The following is a 17,914-nucleotide window of genomic DNA, read 5'->3' on the forward strand; positions in this document are numbered from 1 at the left end:
ACCGATTTTATTTTTATTTTCAGTGTTGTTATTGGTCTGGATTCGTGGGCTGTCTTGATTTTACAGAGAAGTGCTGTCTTCGAAAAAGTTTTATTTGATTTCGGCCAAAATAATAAATAATGCGATATATAATATTTTGCTGGCCCAAAAGCATTCAAAATTTATATCATTCAGTGTTATACATTACAAATCATTTAACCTGATGCGGTTTGCACGTGTATAATGCCCCAACCCTAATTTAATTCGTGTGAATACTTGTTAAATTCAATCCTGAAAAAAAAGAAAGTTTCGTTCATTTGCTTGCTGCAATTAATCAATCCGCTAGCGTTATAACTGCTTGTACGACACTTTAAAAACATTCCGTAGAGCGTTTTTTTTTTCATTTTTGAATTTTTTTTAATAATAATTCAAATTACCGAATGAACTGTAAAAGATTGAATAAAAGGATTCGTTAACTCATTTTTTTTAAATTACTCGGATAAAAACACTTCTATGTCCCAGATTCCTTTAAGGTAGCAAGGGACAGTTTCGGATAAAGTACCCGGTCAATATTTTTGTAAAATTGAGAATTGCTGTACTTTAAGGCTTATGAGTGTCGCTAAAATTCATGAAATGATTTTTTATGATTATCATTAGTTAGAGGGATGTCTCTTGTAAAATTAATATGCAATATGTAGGCCCCATATGTTAGGTACATGAGATTCAGAAGTAAAATGCGAAACCTGCGGCTATGACTATTGTGTTGACTTTACACAGTGAAATTGCAAGTTACAGACGGGAGGTTAAATAACACGAAAAGTAGGTGGATTGGACATTGTAAACTATACACCGGTAAGTTTCTGACACGTGATGGTGCAACATGCACAGGGTACGGAAGGTCAACTCTCTGCAGGGAATTGGCTGGGGGGGGGGGGGTCTAAAAAGCTGAAAAATTATGAAAAATTAGCGAAATATGAAAGGGTCAAAATTTCATAAAAACCAGTATGTAGAAAATTTTACAGGTTTTGACTTGTAATTTTCTTCAGAAATTGGTGATTGGCCTTATAAAGAGTGAATTAAAGGTATTTGTGCTGAATGGGAACTGAGGAAATTCTAGTAACAGAGTTCCGAAGACAGACATTCCCCGGCTACAATGAAATGTATAAAAAAAAAAAAAACTGTCCCGTGCCACCTAAGTTATTTATTTATCTTTTCTAACTCAAGAAATAAGTACTTTTATAAGAACTCTTTTGTCATTGGATAATTATTTTTTTTTAATTTCACATTAAAATTAATTATGTAAAATGGCCACACAAGTTACGTTAAACGTGACAGGTTAAAAAAGAAAGAAAATGTGTACAATCATTTATGACGAAGGAGAACTTTAATAAACGGATCATTCTATGAAAATTAGGCAGACACTATTGGTCAGACAAATCAAAATTCATAGGTTTAAGAAGATTCACTTTTTGTAGGAATATTTCTATCTGATTATTCCTAGCATCATCAACGTTTTTATTTTTACACAGAAATGATCAAAAGCTATGTAAGATATATTTTAACTGAATCCGAAATATAACCAAAGATATATATTCTAAAATAAGATATGTACAATTTAAAGGGTTTTTAACTACATCCATTACTTGTGCTCTTCTGGCATGTTTTAATTTTCACAATGTGCATTATGAATATAATTTTTTTGTAGTCGAACTGCTCGCCAGTTTCTGACACCTTTACTTTTTATGACAGTATGTCACATCATGGCAATGTCAACCCAATCTGAAATTCGTTTATATCGGCAAACTTGGGTGTCTATCACACTAGTTAGGTTAGTTTCAGTCTTTTGACCCGCAGGTCCCGAGTTCAAAACCTACCGAGACGTATGTTTCGTTTTTTTGTTAGAAGTTGATTTTTTATTCCAAATTTTCATTTATTAATTTTTTTAAAAATCTATTATTCTGTAGTTGAACGCATGCTATAAAATCACATCTGTATGAAATATAGATGATTGAGCATGAAGCGATTTTTTTTTTACCAAGATTTGGAGGACCTCCTTTTTAATTTCTTTATTAATTTTAGTTGTGGTAAATTTAATAAAAATCTAATATGTTATTAAACATTTTTAATAATAAAATTTATCAAATTTTGCTTTTTTTTTGGGGGGGGGGGTTGTCTGAAAAACACTGATAAAGACAGAACACCCTCAGTTTGCTTTGCATTTAAATACGGGCCGCCGGAAGGCGTTATTTGATATACATTTAAATATTGTTACTGCGTTTCTCCGGGATAGTTCTTTTTTAATAGAATTAATATTATGCTTCTTTTTATGAATTAAAAATTAATTTGCATGTAGAAATATGTTAATATCACATATTTTTTGTTTTACTCGTAAATGAAAAATAGGTCATACTTAGTAGACTTTCGTGCTTGGCGCGTTATTATCGAGACTATAATTTATTCGGAAAATTTCGGAGTTCTTTTCAAAACAATGCATCGGGATAGGTATGCGGGACATACTAAAGACCTGAAATACTAAAGACCTGAATGTCATTAAATTTTATGTAAATGATATATTTGAATTTCTATATGCCGTGTCAAATAAAATGACTTTGTATGTATATTTATTATATCTCCATGTAAAATGTGGTAGAAAATATCATGAAATGACATACATATCAATTATTTACGCAAAAATATGAGATAAATGAAATTTTGAATTGACCGGAAAATTTGAACTTATCCATCTTTATTTTATCATGGGTTCCCTTGAAATCATATAAACTAATGCATTGAGTTTTAATTCAATACAATGCAACAACAAAAAACCAAAATGGTTTGAAATACATAATCTCCAAGAGAAAAATGATGAGTTGAACTTTGTATTAGAGTAATGTACAAATCAATGCGTTCTCCATTACTTCACACTATGGCAATGATCATACAATTACCGTTAAAAATGCTTACAGTAACAAACTCGATTCTTTATGATAATAGTAAAATGTTAAACTTCAAAACAAGTTGCTGAAAGTATATTAAAATTTACCATAAAAATTAGTACAACCAACTTTTATTTTCTTCTTTTTAGTGTGTTTTTATGTAAACGACCAATGATTCATACAACAATTATATTTTTTGCGGCCCATTTGACGCATCACTTATTTCTATTTTCTCTGAAAAATCGTTTAAGCAATGTCTCAGCACAGCCGTGTTGTATATTATTATAATATCTGGTAAACTTAAGTATCATATCGGGAGAGAGAGAAATAGCCATCCATATGATAACCATAACTAACGTATCCTTTCTTCACATAATGTTTGTTTACAAGTACATGCACTTGAAGACAGTTAAATATGTTGTACATTATATCCATTATCAATTAAAAAAATTATGATTTTTGTTTCTGGCACAGCACAATGTACCAGATAACTAGTTAGTTTGCTGCATGCACAAAAAAGGAAATTGCAGTTGCTAAGCGATGCAGTTTATGTCAAATTTGGATAATTTAGTTCTCCCGAGTTGTTTTTTTTTTAATGTAAATTGTCAAACTACGAAAGCTAATGAGAAAAGGAAAAAAATCTAATCGAGAAACTGTTTTATCAAGTTAGCTGAAAATACATAGGTTTATTTCTAAAATGTATCCCATTAAGCTACACAAGGTTAAAAAATCATTTATTGTATCTAAAATTATATGTTATTTCGACTAAACCCGGAACAATTTTTTTTTCAAAGTGCGTTAATATCGACGATATCAACGAACTTTGAATTTTTTTTTTCAAAGTGCGTTGACTTGGTCCTAATATTAACGCACTGAAAAAAAAAAATTATGGTGCGTAATATTTCAAAGTGCGTTGTAACAAACGTGTACCGTTGAAAAAAAATCCAAAATGTACATGTATTCATCCCAATTCCTTTCCCCCTATTTTAAAGTATTAGTGTTCTGAATAATATTTGTTTTTATCCAAGAAAAATAGAAATGATATTATTTAGGAACTTAACAGTTCCTACATGTTTGATACATCTGCAGAGGATTTTTCAGACCATTTGCAAGAATGTGTTAAACTTTACATGATATCCTACCTAAACTTTAATAGAAGTAGATTGTCCCTAAAAATATGTTGTGTCCTTCTGTAAGGTTATTTTTACTTTTATCCGTGCTATAGAATTTTCTGTGTATTGAATCTGGGTACCCAGGGGGGACTTGCTGTGCGGCCTTCTCAAGGAATTAGTCCCGGTCGTCACTGACCGCGGTCTGACAATAACACGGGGCTCGTTAAGGCTGGCTTTACGGGTCCAGAGGCAGCTATCCCTACCTGAAGCAGCAGGTGCCCGGATTTATTTCGTCCTCCATTATATAATTACATAAAATGGTTTTGTCCTTTATCGTCTCCCACTACTCTGGCGGCCTCTTGGATTACGTAAGATACGACTATTTAGAAATAAAATTCAAGCTTTAATTTATTTTCATAAAAAATAAACCTTTCTGCAGAGAGATGGAAAAATTGAATTTAAAAAAACATCACACAAATACAGACCGCTGTATTATACACAGTAAACTGAAGTTCCGTTTTCAAGGAATTTAGGACCCCATATATAATGTGATCTGCAAGAAAATATATTTCCCAAGATAAAAAAAAAACATTGCATTAAAAATACCATATATTCTGCAGTGCCTTACACATAAATTATACATCATGTATTTTTACATGCATGTAAAATAATAAAGCAAATTACGGTTACAATTTCATTAATTTAAGTACATCGCGTTCAAAAGGTTGCCAATTTATTACTTATGTCCTACACGATTATCTGCTTATTGCAGAAATATTTGCTTATAAAAGCGTACTTTTTCGCTAAAGAAGCCTGGCGACGTGGTTCTTAGACAGGCGTTGATTCTGGCATGTCAAAGTGCCCGTAAACCATTTATACCCGAAACTTTCAGGCCAAACGGCTCATGCTTACAAAAAGAACATCACAAATACCCTAAAACTATAAGGAACAGACATTCTTAGTAGTCCGAAAATTCTTCAATTCCGCCAATTAAAGTAGAATTAAATATTAAAATTTCAATTTAATTTAACATTTACAATTAACAATTTAGTCCACCACACGCTCAATTTGCTAAGCTCTATTAGTGATAAATTTCACAGTCGCTACACGTATAATGCTACTTTGAACAAATTGCGTTGACTAGTCACTCGTTAAAAGATTAACTCAGCATTTTGTGGAATTAAATTTGATCTTACGAGAGCCCATAAGCCGGTAACGAGTGTAAATCGTATTCCAATTTTCCACTTGTTTGCATAAATAAAGTTGAAGTGTTCTTGGGCTAACGATCTTAATTTGTCGATACACATAACGATATTCACGTAGGGTGAACATAAAATCCGAGTAAAAACATGGCTTTATCCGGTGTTCGCTTCAATGGTTAAATATCAAAGTTCTTCCCTTGGAAAGTCCATGGAATTCAAATATGTTGATTAAACGTTTTCTTCGTGTGTTTGCCTACTCCCCCCAATGTTTTTGCTCTCGGTCGCCATTTAAACAGTGAGGATTAACTTAATTTCACTTACTGTGTGTGCGCTGTTTAAAGTTGTAAAAATCAGACACATTAAAAGGGGCTCTCCAGATTCGAGAGAGGTTTATTAAATCCACTTCTGTTAAAACGCAAAATCAACACATCATGCCGGCTGTGAAAGAAAAATAAATTTGTATTTCTGTGAATTGATCAACATTGGAGTGCTAAAATGTTATCTTTCTTCTCGTATTTAAGCGAAATTAAGAAATACCTTTCTTTAAAAAAGAACTCTAGACGTAAATAAAGTTCATATTGTTGTTTCATTACAAGGACATACTTGAAAATGTATTATAGTCATGAATATAGAATTATCATACTTGTTTCATTCAATCCGATTTATTGACCTTGTATACATCTTTATTAAACTTTTTTAAAATTCTATTTTCCTAATTTTAAATAAGATACACAAAGTAATTCAAAATGGAGAGGAATAAATCTGATTCTTCAAATTCAGAAATTTTTATAAAAAAAAAAACGCCATATTTTTTTAATTCCATTTTAAAAGTTCAATATACGCATATGCAAAACCTTTCATTCATTTTCCGGGTGGAAGGGGAGGGGTGTTAATATGTATTAACAAATATTTTTCTCTTAATCGTCCGTTTCAGTAGAATCTGGCCCGATAACAGCCCCCTCCTATTCTCAGTGTCAGCGTGTCGATCACAGCAACCGTGTTGACCAAACAGACTAGAGACCGCTTATCTTATCCCTATAGAGCCCCGACCATTGGAGGCTTCTATGTTATCCAGTCATTTAAGCATATCGAAGATTACAACAATTTTAGAATTATCTCTCAGCATGTGAAGAATCAAAGTTTTTCTCCGCCCTTGAATTTCTATTGGTTGTCGGGCTGAAATACAGGCTACTTCTGTTAAATCATTTGTCTGTTTAAACGTTTATAGAAACTATACAGGGTGCACATGTAAAAAGGGGCCATATTAATCATGGTTAACAGCAAGCTTACTGCTTCGAATTCTATTTTTTTTAATTATTGTTTGCTATTGTATATATTTGGTGACATAGATTTTATCAAATACAAAGTTAGTAAGTACTAACAAATACCACAAACAAAAAAGTGGGGTTAACATAATTCCTTCATTTCGCTGAAGACCAAAATAGCAGAAAAAAGTGAAGCACCAAAAGAGCGTTACATGTACAATGTAACTATGTAATATCTCTCAATACGCGGTATTTATTTCCCTGTGTTACATTGGGTAGAAGATTAAGGTGTGTGTAACTTACCATTAAGCTTCAGTAACTTTAAATAAGAATCCCATTACATGTAATGCCTCTGTAATTTCATCCCGTTAGAAGCATACCGGTATTACTAGTAAGCATTTGGGTATTTACCAGGTTTCAGAACTTGTTTATTATATAGTTATTGAAGATATTTTGTTAAAAAAATTAATTAAACTGTTTAACGTTTTGGGAGAATGTAAAAAGCACCAATGTACTCAATTATGATGAACATAATTTGGGAGTCAGAACAAGTTTGAATTCATGATTATTTTGTTTGAAGCACACATAAACGAAACATTACAATATCAATTGTTTTAAGGAGTATTTAACTGGTTATACCGGAGTGGTTGCCATTTTTTAATCAGGTTTATATCAAGCAAAAAAGCAGTATATTTGGAATAAATAATAATTTAATGTTTTTTTTATACAAAAAAGTGTCATTAGAATTTCCACAGCCTTTAAACTTCATTCTGCATAACAAATTTGATACATCAAATTATCATTCTATTTTTCCAATGGTCTGGGTGGTCTGGGTCTGGGTCTGGGTGGTCAACAAGTTAACCATCAGATCTACCGTATCTTAAATTTTTCACATAGCCTATTATTAATTTTTAAAGCTATAAACTATAATTTAATTTTAATAAGAAAAATTTCATTTATAATACTTTGTTAAGAAGATCAATGTAGTCTAAAATCGACCATGTCGAGTTGTGCCGCTTCATGGTTTGCTTTTCACAGTACATGTAATTTTAAGAGAAAACTGATGATTTAAAGTCGGTACTCAAATCGTTTAAGGAGGCTAAATATTTTTTGGCCAACAACAGCCGTTACCTTCGTATATGCATACGACAGAGGGCGATCTACTTTATCACGTGACCGATTATCTGAACAATTTGTTGGAAAGGGCGCGGGATTTTGATTGATGTTTCGCGATTTTTTCCTTTAAAAAGATGACCAAAAGCAAACAAAATTCCTCGGACAAACGACGTTTCGACACGACTAGCTGCAAAATAAAATGTCGGTAAACAATGAAATGGTTTGGAGGGTTCGGCCAAAGTTGATGAATCGCGCCAATGGAACGCAGTCGTCTGGTCGTTCTGTGATATCACGGGGTCGGGGGGCCCAGGCGATACGCTGTCCCTCAGATGGTCTCTCATAGAAAGAGGACCGGCGGATGTTTACCTACAACTGAGTTATCAGTGCTTGGCTCTGCCGATTGATTTCCTCTTGGTTTAATTGGCATTACGGTATCTAGAATACATAGGTTGTACGAGCTGTTCGGGGATTTAAGCGGACTTTACCGGATCTGTTGTATAAACTCTTCTAATGAACACCCGAGAGGTTTCAATCCCCGAGGATTAGATTTTTACAACTTTTTGAGTGAAGTGTTTCGCGGTTTGAAGTGTTGGCTGATAGAGGATCACGTTTTACATAAAGATATAACACCTATATCTACATCACCGAGCCAAATTACTCATGGTCACCAATCAAATTGTTTATTTTTGCTGTACGTGTATTTGAAGGCAAACTGTAATGTTTTAAGTGACGAATATTGGGGTGGCTTTTAAGTTTCTTCAAACACAAACACCAGAGGGGCCTTTTCTAACTGCAACTGCCTGGAACAAATGCAAAACGCATTCAAATGGTTGAAATAATATGAAGATCTGAAAAACATGCCTTTTTGTTACCTTACACACAAGTAGAATGAAATACAGTATTGGGCGTGCATATTTAAACTTATTTTCTCACTTCAAAAATTGCAACAAAATATGGCCCAAAGTTTCAGAAAATATTTTGTGTCCCCATCTCCTCTCTTTCTGTCTATTAATCGTTCTATCTATCCACCTATTAACCCGTAGAAGCCATCTCTGCCTATACCCATTTTTCTCTCTGTCCATCTAAACATTCATCAACCGTTGGTATAAGCTACGGCAAGGAGTGTCGCTAATGTTTGAATTTTTTCTGACCTCTGTAATTCATAATCGAACCGAAAAAAAGATTAATTGAAATCCTGGATGTGTTCCTGGCATTTTAATTAAAATTTCCTCATTCAATTCTATTTCTTCTTTAAAATTCCTCCTGTTGCCATTTTTCAAATCAAGACAAACAGCCTTTCTTTTATGGCCTAATTCCAATGATAATTAGATCATAAATCGCAGTATCTATGCGCAAAAACAATTTATGATCAGCAGTTTGGAGTGGTCAATTGTGTTGAGTTTGTAATGAATGGGAGTTAAGATAATGTGCAGGGGGAGTTAAGTGTTTTATATCCTCCAGTTTGTGTCCGTGAAGTGACTTTACAAGATAACTTTATCTTTTTTCCTGTCTTTGTTATTCACGGTGTATAGAGGGAAAACTGCAGATGATAATATAAAGCGTCACCACTGAGTCTGGATCAACTAAACTTATTTTGTTTAGACCCCTACCCCTGAAATTTTTCCATTAATTCTCAAGACGAAGAGATTAAACACTTTTGAAGACCACAAGCACTTTATTGACATTTACTAGAAACTTAAAATATGAAATTAATAAGCATGAGAATAAATTAATACTAGTATTCACTAATTTTTTTTTTTTTTTTGGGGGGGGGGGGTATCATTTCATCCCAAAGGGTGAAATAAAGAAATTAAATTTGGTTTGAACATATTTTATTGAAAAACATATACAAATGGCTCTTACACCTTACGAAGTTCTTACCATATGTAACAATTTTCAACTGTCTTATGTTTTATATTTTAAAATTGAAAGTACATATAAAAATGCAAATCATTAAAATGGTTAAATTATTGAATAAACGTACATGTATTTATAAACAATTCAATTTTTTGGTGTAGGCAGTAACACTGTGAAATTTAGTGAATCTACAACATCTCTGCAAAATCGTTGAACAGCCAAATTTAAAAAAATGATTTAAAATTGAATTCATGCAAAATGAACAATATTTTCAACCAATTTTACTATCGTATATGGATACCAGGGATGTGTTTATTAAATGAATTATTAATTGTGACACTTAATTATAGTGTTCCAAAGGGGAAGGCAGTTCAGTTTTAATTGGTTTAGTTTAATTTATTCACTTAAAACCAAGGAAATATTCATGAAGTGACTCAAACATACATTTAGATGTATATATACATGTACAGATACAGTATACAATCAAAATGAACATGAATTAGATGGTGATGGCAGACATTTTAACCAAAAAAAAAACTTTGTAAATGACACAGAATCTACAGGAGAAATTCATTTCCCACTTTTCATGTTCGCGACAGAAAATGTATCTTATATTCTTTCTTGTATGATCGAATGAAAAAAATACTTTCGTAGTATTTTCTGTTTCCCTTTGTACTATTTTAGGACAAGTATTTAAAAAAGCAAGTAACAAAATATATTTTCGAAAGTATACAAATGAAAAAAAGGAAAACTGACTGGCATTGATTCTTGTAACAAAAGTATTAATATACAAATTCTACATATACACGTAGAGCTATTTTTTATAAATTGCATTTTGTGTGAAATAGAATATGTTAATTTAATTAAGAAATTTATATCAAATATAACAACAAAATATTTCTCCATTCAAACATGGGAGGTGGCTGGCTTTGATTGCGATATGTAAGATTATAAGACCAGGCTTTCTCACAATATCTTGGCGAGGTTTCCTATCCTAAGTGGCAAAAGTTCATTAGCAAAAATAAACTTCGATGACATCGATAATTAGTTGTAATGATTTGTCAAAACACGAGTATCCACGTGCCGAAATTGCCAGTATACCTTTACACCCAGCACGTGTTTTTAGGGTCCCCCAGGTGAAACTGACAATCAACTGCTGTGCACAGGTGTAAAATAGGTAATCATTGCGAATTGCCGAAAGTGTTACCTGGAGTCCGTTTTCTCTTTTTTACCTCCAAAAACGCTTAAAATAATATCATAAGAGCCCCGAGGCAAGAATCACAAATGTAATAAGGCGAATTTTAGACTCTTCTAAAGACCTAGTGAAAACTTTATTCTTGTAATGAGTTAACTGGTCGGAAAGTGTTGGGAGTTCTTTCTTCAGGGGATTAGCCAGAACAATGGCGACAAAAGCTGTGTTGATAACACAAGCGGAAAATGACCCGTTAACGTATTAGCAATCCAGATACAATTATATTCAAGGATCAGTTTTTTGATTGGGTCTTTCGAAAATATATAAGAGGGTTAATATGAAGGGGGCTTGATTAAGACATGTCCCTGCGTCCAATAAACTGGACGGAAGCTATCTCTGCAAAGTTTTCCCATATCTCGCAAGTTTTCTCCGTGAGATAAGATTCGTGGAGCTTCGGATAGTACCCCTTGTCAAAAACCGTCTTAGCGTGGATTTTGGGCCCCAAAAAGAGGATCAGGGACCCACAACGGGATTGCCTGTGATTCTTGTCATAATTGTGTCACCATCCCAGTCAGCTTGTATATTTTTTGTCGTTATGATTGCGGATATTGTCTTGTGTATATCGTAAAGGTGTGACAGGTAGTGTGACACGAGAGGTCCCTCTTGACCACCCGTATCGATAATTTTTGGACAAATTTTGGACTCTGTTGGAACTTGGACAGTGTAATAAACACTCTGCGATCATTTATGTATAATTAACAGAGTTGGTATAATGTGATAGACTTATTTGTGTGTGTACATGTATCTCTAACTAGTTTGAGCGGAAAATTTGAAAATGTTGGAAGTCGAGGGATTTAGAAGAAGCTTTCCTAATCCAGGTATGTAGTTTATAATTTATGTAACATTAGAAAAAAAAAAGATAATTGATTGATGAATAAAAATACTAACACTTTTTGAAATAATTTACGGGAACAATATGCAATGATCTATCGTAAAAATGTTTAAAAAAAGAAACACCATAAGTTTAGAAAAAATTGATAGTACCTGGTATTCTATAAATTACAATTAAAAATTTGTTCCAATAAGGGACAATAGTTGAAAATTTTATTTTCAAATTATGAGAAAAAACAATAACAATTCTCATACAATTCATAATTTAACTGAAGATTTTTTCACGTTAAAAATACTATAGATGGTTTCTGAATATATAAAAGAGGGAAACACAAATTTGAGCTAAAACGCATGTTTTAATGCAACCAAAGAATTTATTTTATCAGCAAAAGAAACAGTAGCGTTAATCCTCTGGATTAGAGATGTTGTTTTATCAATCACTCACACCCTAGCTAAGCTGTGACAGCGGTCAGGGGGTAAACATTTTTTTTCCCGGCCAGTTAATCTCAACGAGAAAATATACGACACAAAAAAACCACATAGGTTGCAACAAATGATTTTTTTTCAGATGCCAAGTAAAAAAGAAATTATTATTTAATAAATGATAAATAATTGTTTCTTTTATCAATATATTTTAAACAAAAAATGGTTTATTTTGAATGCTAAAATAATTTTTATAACATATCCTTCAAAATAAAATATACATTATTATGAATGAGAAAAAAGTAAATTTTCTTTGGGGAATGGTAATCTTATTTTTAAAAAGGTGTACTATAAAATATATGTAATAATGTTTCATTTTACTCTTAATTCAAACTGAGTGATCTGCTAATTCCGTTTCCTTTATTTATTTTTGTTTTGAACAATGACTGTTAAGATTAAAATATTTCATATTCGTAAAAAAAAGTTTAATAAAACAACATATATGCTGACTTTTGATGAAAGAATTTGTTTTTTTTTTTAAATGAAAATATGCACATGAAACATGAAAAGAGTGCACATTTTCAGCTGTTTAAATATTTCAGATCTACATTGAAAGAAAATAAATAAGATTCAATCCTTAAGAATTTTAATCAAAAGTTACTCCACTTCAAGGATTATTTCTTTCAATGGGCAGGTGTGCGCTAAAATAAATTGCACTTAGAAAGTTTGTTCAGATTCCGGCTATAACTTTTCAAACGAAAATTAATGCGCTTCATTCTAATTGCAGGATTTACTCAATCGCACCAGATTATCTACCCTGGCACGAGCGAAGCGCCGCTTCATCCGGTTTCACATCATCCATTTTTTCCTTCGAATCAAGGACAACCATGGTTACAGGAGCGCGAGGCAGAGAGACGTACTCAGTCACCTGACACCGGCAGCCAATCAGGAGACGAGGATGAAGATGATGGTAATACTTTTTTCTCGAAATTTTTGTCACGTATCATTTATATCTCTTTATAAAAAAATTAATTTTTTTTTGTTTTGGCATTTTGAACAAATGAAATAATTATATATATAATCGATACCAACTTGTTCAAGTTTAATTCATTAAGTCGAATTTTAAAGTCGTACTTGACGAACATGAATAGTATAAATTGCAACATTTGTCAGAGGTCTATAAGATGTAATATGCTGCATACATTTTATTGTATAAAGTTGCGCAATCAATTATATCAATTATCGAGGGTTTAAACGACAATTGACACCCACAAACAAACTAACTAGAAATGACACTACATGCGCTTATACTGAGGGTTAATTGTGTTGAGTGCTATCGAGTTGATAACACTTCTCTTTAAAGAGAATTTTATGTAGTCTTTAGTACAGTGACTTAGAGGAGCTTTTGATTTACTTATGCAATAAATACATACTACACACGTGGATCACACACAAGTGTGTAACTTACATACAGCTAAGCGATTTCAAAATGATTTACCATATCAATAGAAATTTTGAAAGCTTGAGATAAAACTCCCAATAAATATCATTGTTGGTGTAGATTGTATTATATAAATAATGGAGAAAATCGATTTTGTAATTAATGACGATATGAATTCAACAAAATCATTTATTCTTAGAGTATCGGCCATTCACCCCGCCCCCACCCCGGGAACGATTGAGCTACACCCGTTATCAGCTGGAGCTACTGAACGGCATCTACAATCACGTGAGGTACCCAAACAGTACCCAGAAACAGCTGATCGCCAAACGCGTCGGCATCACCAGGGAACAGGTCAAGGTTAGTGTCGTACTGACATTTTTTATATATTTGAAATTGAGATAATTTTTTCATGTAAATTAAAAATGTAGACAAAAAAGAAAATAATGCATTTTTAATGTGCTTACTTGAAATTATTAATTTTCTAATAGTGAAATGCAATTCTCAGATTCATAAAGTAAAATGCTATTCTCATGAGGGCTTGTTCTTTTTTTTTTACAGATCTGGTTCCAAAACAGAAGAAGGAAAGATGTTGTTAGTAAACAGGATGACAAACCAAAGTCTGATGATGCTAGTCCCGAGAGCAAGAGTGAGATTTGTGATGACAAAAGTAACCATAGCGACAAGACCGAAAATGGCGACAGTGACTCGGGAGTCAGCGACACCGGAAGTGGTACGGACGAACAGGAAAAATCAATGGTTCCAACAATTGTGCTCAAAGGTATAATCGCGGAATTGCACAAGTTTGAAAAGGACGCTCTTAAACCTAAAAAGAAAGCGAAAAAGAAAACGAAAGCTATGAAGAAAAAGGAACTGAAGTCCAATCTCGCCAATGCATTGTTGCATGGCGGCTTCGATGTTGTGAATCCTCCCAACCAAATCGTGCCGTCTGCCACTGGACAAAGACTAGTTAATAAATTTTCTCATTGCTCAAAATCATCAGCATTCGAATCTCCTCGCGATTCTTCCAAGACTGTGACGCCCAGTTTCTTTGACTATAGCTCGATGGGTAGTGCCGCCATGTTGCGGAGTCCCACGCGCGCATACATGTCGAACACTCTCGGCCTTCCGACGAGTGCCCTGGGGTGTGATCTGCCGGTGTTATCAGACTTACTGACCGCAAGTAGTGAGCAAAGGAAGGAGCACAACGAATCTCGAAACATTCCATGTAGAAACTCACAAATCCCGACAGAGCGGGACCGACGAGGGGAGATCATCAGCCACCCCCATTTCCCTTCACCTTACTCCAATCCATTTGGATACATTTATCCGTACCATTTCCTAGCTGAGCCCGGGATTATGCTTTCGTCGCTGCGGCATTCGGAACCTTACAGACATTACGGACACTACCCACCTATTTTCTGTTCGGAACCCTCCTCTTTCCATCAGATATCTCCTGCTCACTTGAGCAACCCGTATTATTCTTCAATGGCACCTCCCCCTTCCTCTCTCCCATGGAATAGTCACAACATTTCGACGTCATCATCTAGCGACTCTTCCTATGAACAGCTATAGAAATGGAGGATTTGTATATTACCCTTATTTTGAATGACGAAATATTTAATTTCCTACCTCAGAATGTGTCTGATATTTATTTCGTGTATAGAGGTGCTACACTTGTTATAATACACTTGCATGAATTTAGCGATCTTTGTTTTTGACTAACATTTCTTTTGTACAGTATATAACTACTGTTCATCAACCAAATAAAATATTCAAAACCAGTAGCTCTTGGTTTTTGTTGCAATGATATAAATATTTGCGCTACTTAAAGTTTTTACAGTCAAATTTAAACAGATGAGAGAAGTATAAATTCCAACAACAAAGAGTGCATCTATAGATAAATAATAAATTATTATATAAAATGTATCGATGTACAGATTATTCGCATATTTATGAGTAATACTTATTTATAGATTTAAATATACATACATACCAATTTAGTGAGAAAAAGTGATATACTAGTACCTGCAAATTTGACCAGAAATCTTATATCGGTAGTTCCTTTGAGGCAAAGATTTACCAAAAAGGTTTGAAAGCAGATTTTTAAAATTCATTTGTACATGTACACTGTAACATATGTTATAGGCTGTCACAAGTTATCGCTTCCATCACTTTTTGATGATTTTTAATAAAAATACACATACCTATGAAAGAAGTACAGTTTAAATCAATGAAATGGAAAATATTCAAGATATATTCATTGACAAAATATCCCTTTTATTTCCAAGGAACGAAAACAAATTTCGTACGGAGATTTATAATGGGAAATATTTTCATCTTTTCTCCATTCGGAAGTACTCGGGACACCGCGCAATTTTTCAACGTTATCATCCGGGCTTATTAAAGGCTGATGCAATGCAAAATCCCTGTAGACTTTCTACTTTGGGATGTGTATTGAAACATGAAGCGGTAGAGGGGGCGTTTCAAAACAGATAATCTGTACATTTTTCATATTAATGGATGAACGTTGTTTGAGAACAAAGGTATTTATTATCATCGAAATATCAAGCGAAAAGTGGTGGAAGCAAAAACTCGGGACAGAGTATAGATAGTAATTCAGATCTGACAGAAGCTCTATGTACATATACACAATCAAATTTCTTTATAAAATACGAAACAATACTCAGTAGATGTATACGGCGTATATATTTATGGTTAGCAAAGACACAAGGGGGGTTGCGTACTATATCACTCCTCATTTCCTTATTTTCATATCAATTTTTTACATACTCCCAAAAAAGTGGGGGGGGGGGCAACTCCATGATTATTCCATTTTTTATATGTAAATTTTAAAGAAATTGTTGCTGCGAGAAAAAGTGGGGGGGGGGCAGGCCCCCCCGCCCCCTGATGCTACGTGCCTGGCACCGTGCTACAATATACATTACAAATCGAACAGCCCTCCCATAATAAATAATAACAGATATTACCTGTCATATACCCCTTGTCCGTTTTAAGTTAACAAAATATATCTATTAAAGTTTCATTCATTCAATACTTAAGACAAATAAAATTTGTGCCTTCAAACATCCAGAGATGGAAGTCGAACGCTCAAATGATTAACATACTGACGGTAAATTCCTTTCTTTTCATAAATGTACCATAGCAAATGCACTCAACCGGAATTGGTTCTTTCACAATTTTCAAGTAACAGATAATCTGCATTAGGTACAGAATTGTTACAGCAGCTCCAAGGGAAATTCGGGTTTCCGAAGTCGACACGAGTGTTTAGGAAAACGTTTGATACAAGTAAAGTAGCGAATCGGTGGCAAAATCTCTTAGGAATCTTTTCTGTAGGAAACTATTTACAAAATATATTATTAAATTAGTTGATAAGTCCAAAACCGTGTGCACGTGTTGGTGCGCAATAAATATACAAGTTTTTATATGGATGGAACAATCCGTCATTCCGAATTTCCTGTGGAGCTACAGTTCTGAATTTAATTCTGCATGTGCTAAAATAAGGATATTTAATAAAAAAAAAAAATGTCCCCATAAACCTACATTGTGCAAAAAATTCATAAAACTATGGAAGAAATCTGCAATTTCAGCAATCACAACTTCCTAAAAGGGACAATCCGCCAAAAGCTCAGTAATGCAAGAAATTACAGCAGTAAATTTCAGTTTTCCCGTGTTAATTAGAATCAATATGTCAATAAATGACCTTTAATTTTTGTGAAAAAACTTCCATGTTATTTTTAGTCACACCAAAAATATAAACAATAAAATGCTTTCTTTGGTGATTCATTCGGGATATGAAGGTAGCGTTAGCGGGTTATGTAAATTTTTTCTGCAATGATCGCTACCTTCTTTACATTATATTAACATCTTTCTTTTAGCCAATTGATAAATTGATTATGAAAAGTAAGTAAAATTCACTAAACTACTGTTAATGTGCGTAAGTATGTTAACTAAAAGAAACAGCCAAATCGTCTCCTGTGAGACTTTGAGTCTGACGTCGTCATGATTATTTCGTGCAGTTCGTGATTTTTCCTAGGTAGTTGTAGGTCTCGACCAATCGATAAACTGGGCGTGTCAAGTTTGGTCCTGTCACTTTCTTGTCAGTTTCAGCCGCTGTAGATTTCAACCAATCAATAAACGGGGCGTGTAGATTTCAATCTGGCTGTTTCTATAGAGCTATGAATTAACTATAAGTTTCCGTAAGAAATAGAGGGAATAATACTTAGTGGATGTAAATATATCGGTTTAAAAGCAATATTTTGTACACTTATTTGAAATAAAGTTAAAACTTTGAATGATTTCAAGAAAAAAATGAATTAACTTAAGCCATGTTGTAGTTTTGAGTCCCACCATAAATGACATAGCAGTATTTCTAATATTTCAATATTTAATAATATCTTCGAATTTATAAAGGTATGTTTTAATACATTTTGAAGAATTAATACTTAACATTTTTATAATGGAAAAACAACTACAGTA

The 17,914-nt window shown here is 33.3% G+C and overlaps 1 protein-coding gene across 1 annotated transcript; it reads left to right on the forward strand.

Annotated features, from left to right (window-relative positions):
• The first annotated feature begins 10,991 nt into the window (after positions 1–10,991).
• Positions 10,992–15,200, forward strand: LOC105347275 (uncharacterized). The gene is made up of 4 exons (XM_011456273.4): positions 10,992–11,537; positions 12,761–12,943; positions 13,614–13,774; positions 13,976–15,200. Exons 1-4 carry the CDS (start codon positions 11,495–11,497, stop codon positions 14,987–14,989), a joined length of 1,401 nt encoding a protein of 466 aa, XP_011454575.3. The 5' UTR covers positions 10,992–11,494; the 3' UTR covers positions 14,990–15,200.
• The last annotated feature ends 2,714 nt before the right edge of the window (positions 15,201–17,914 follow it).

This window comes from Magallana gigas, chromosome 6 (genome assembly GCF_963853765.1).
Source record: "Magallana gigas chromosome 6, xbMagGiga1.1, whole genome shotgun sequence".
In the NCBI taxonomy this organism is placed as follows: Eukaryota; Metazoa; Mollusca; class Bivalvia; order Ostreida; family Ostreidae; genus Magallana; species Magallana gigas.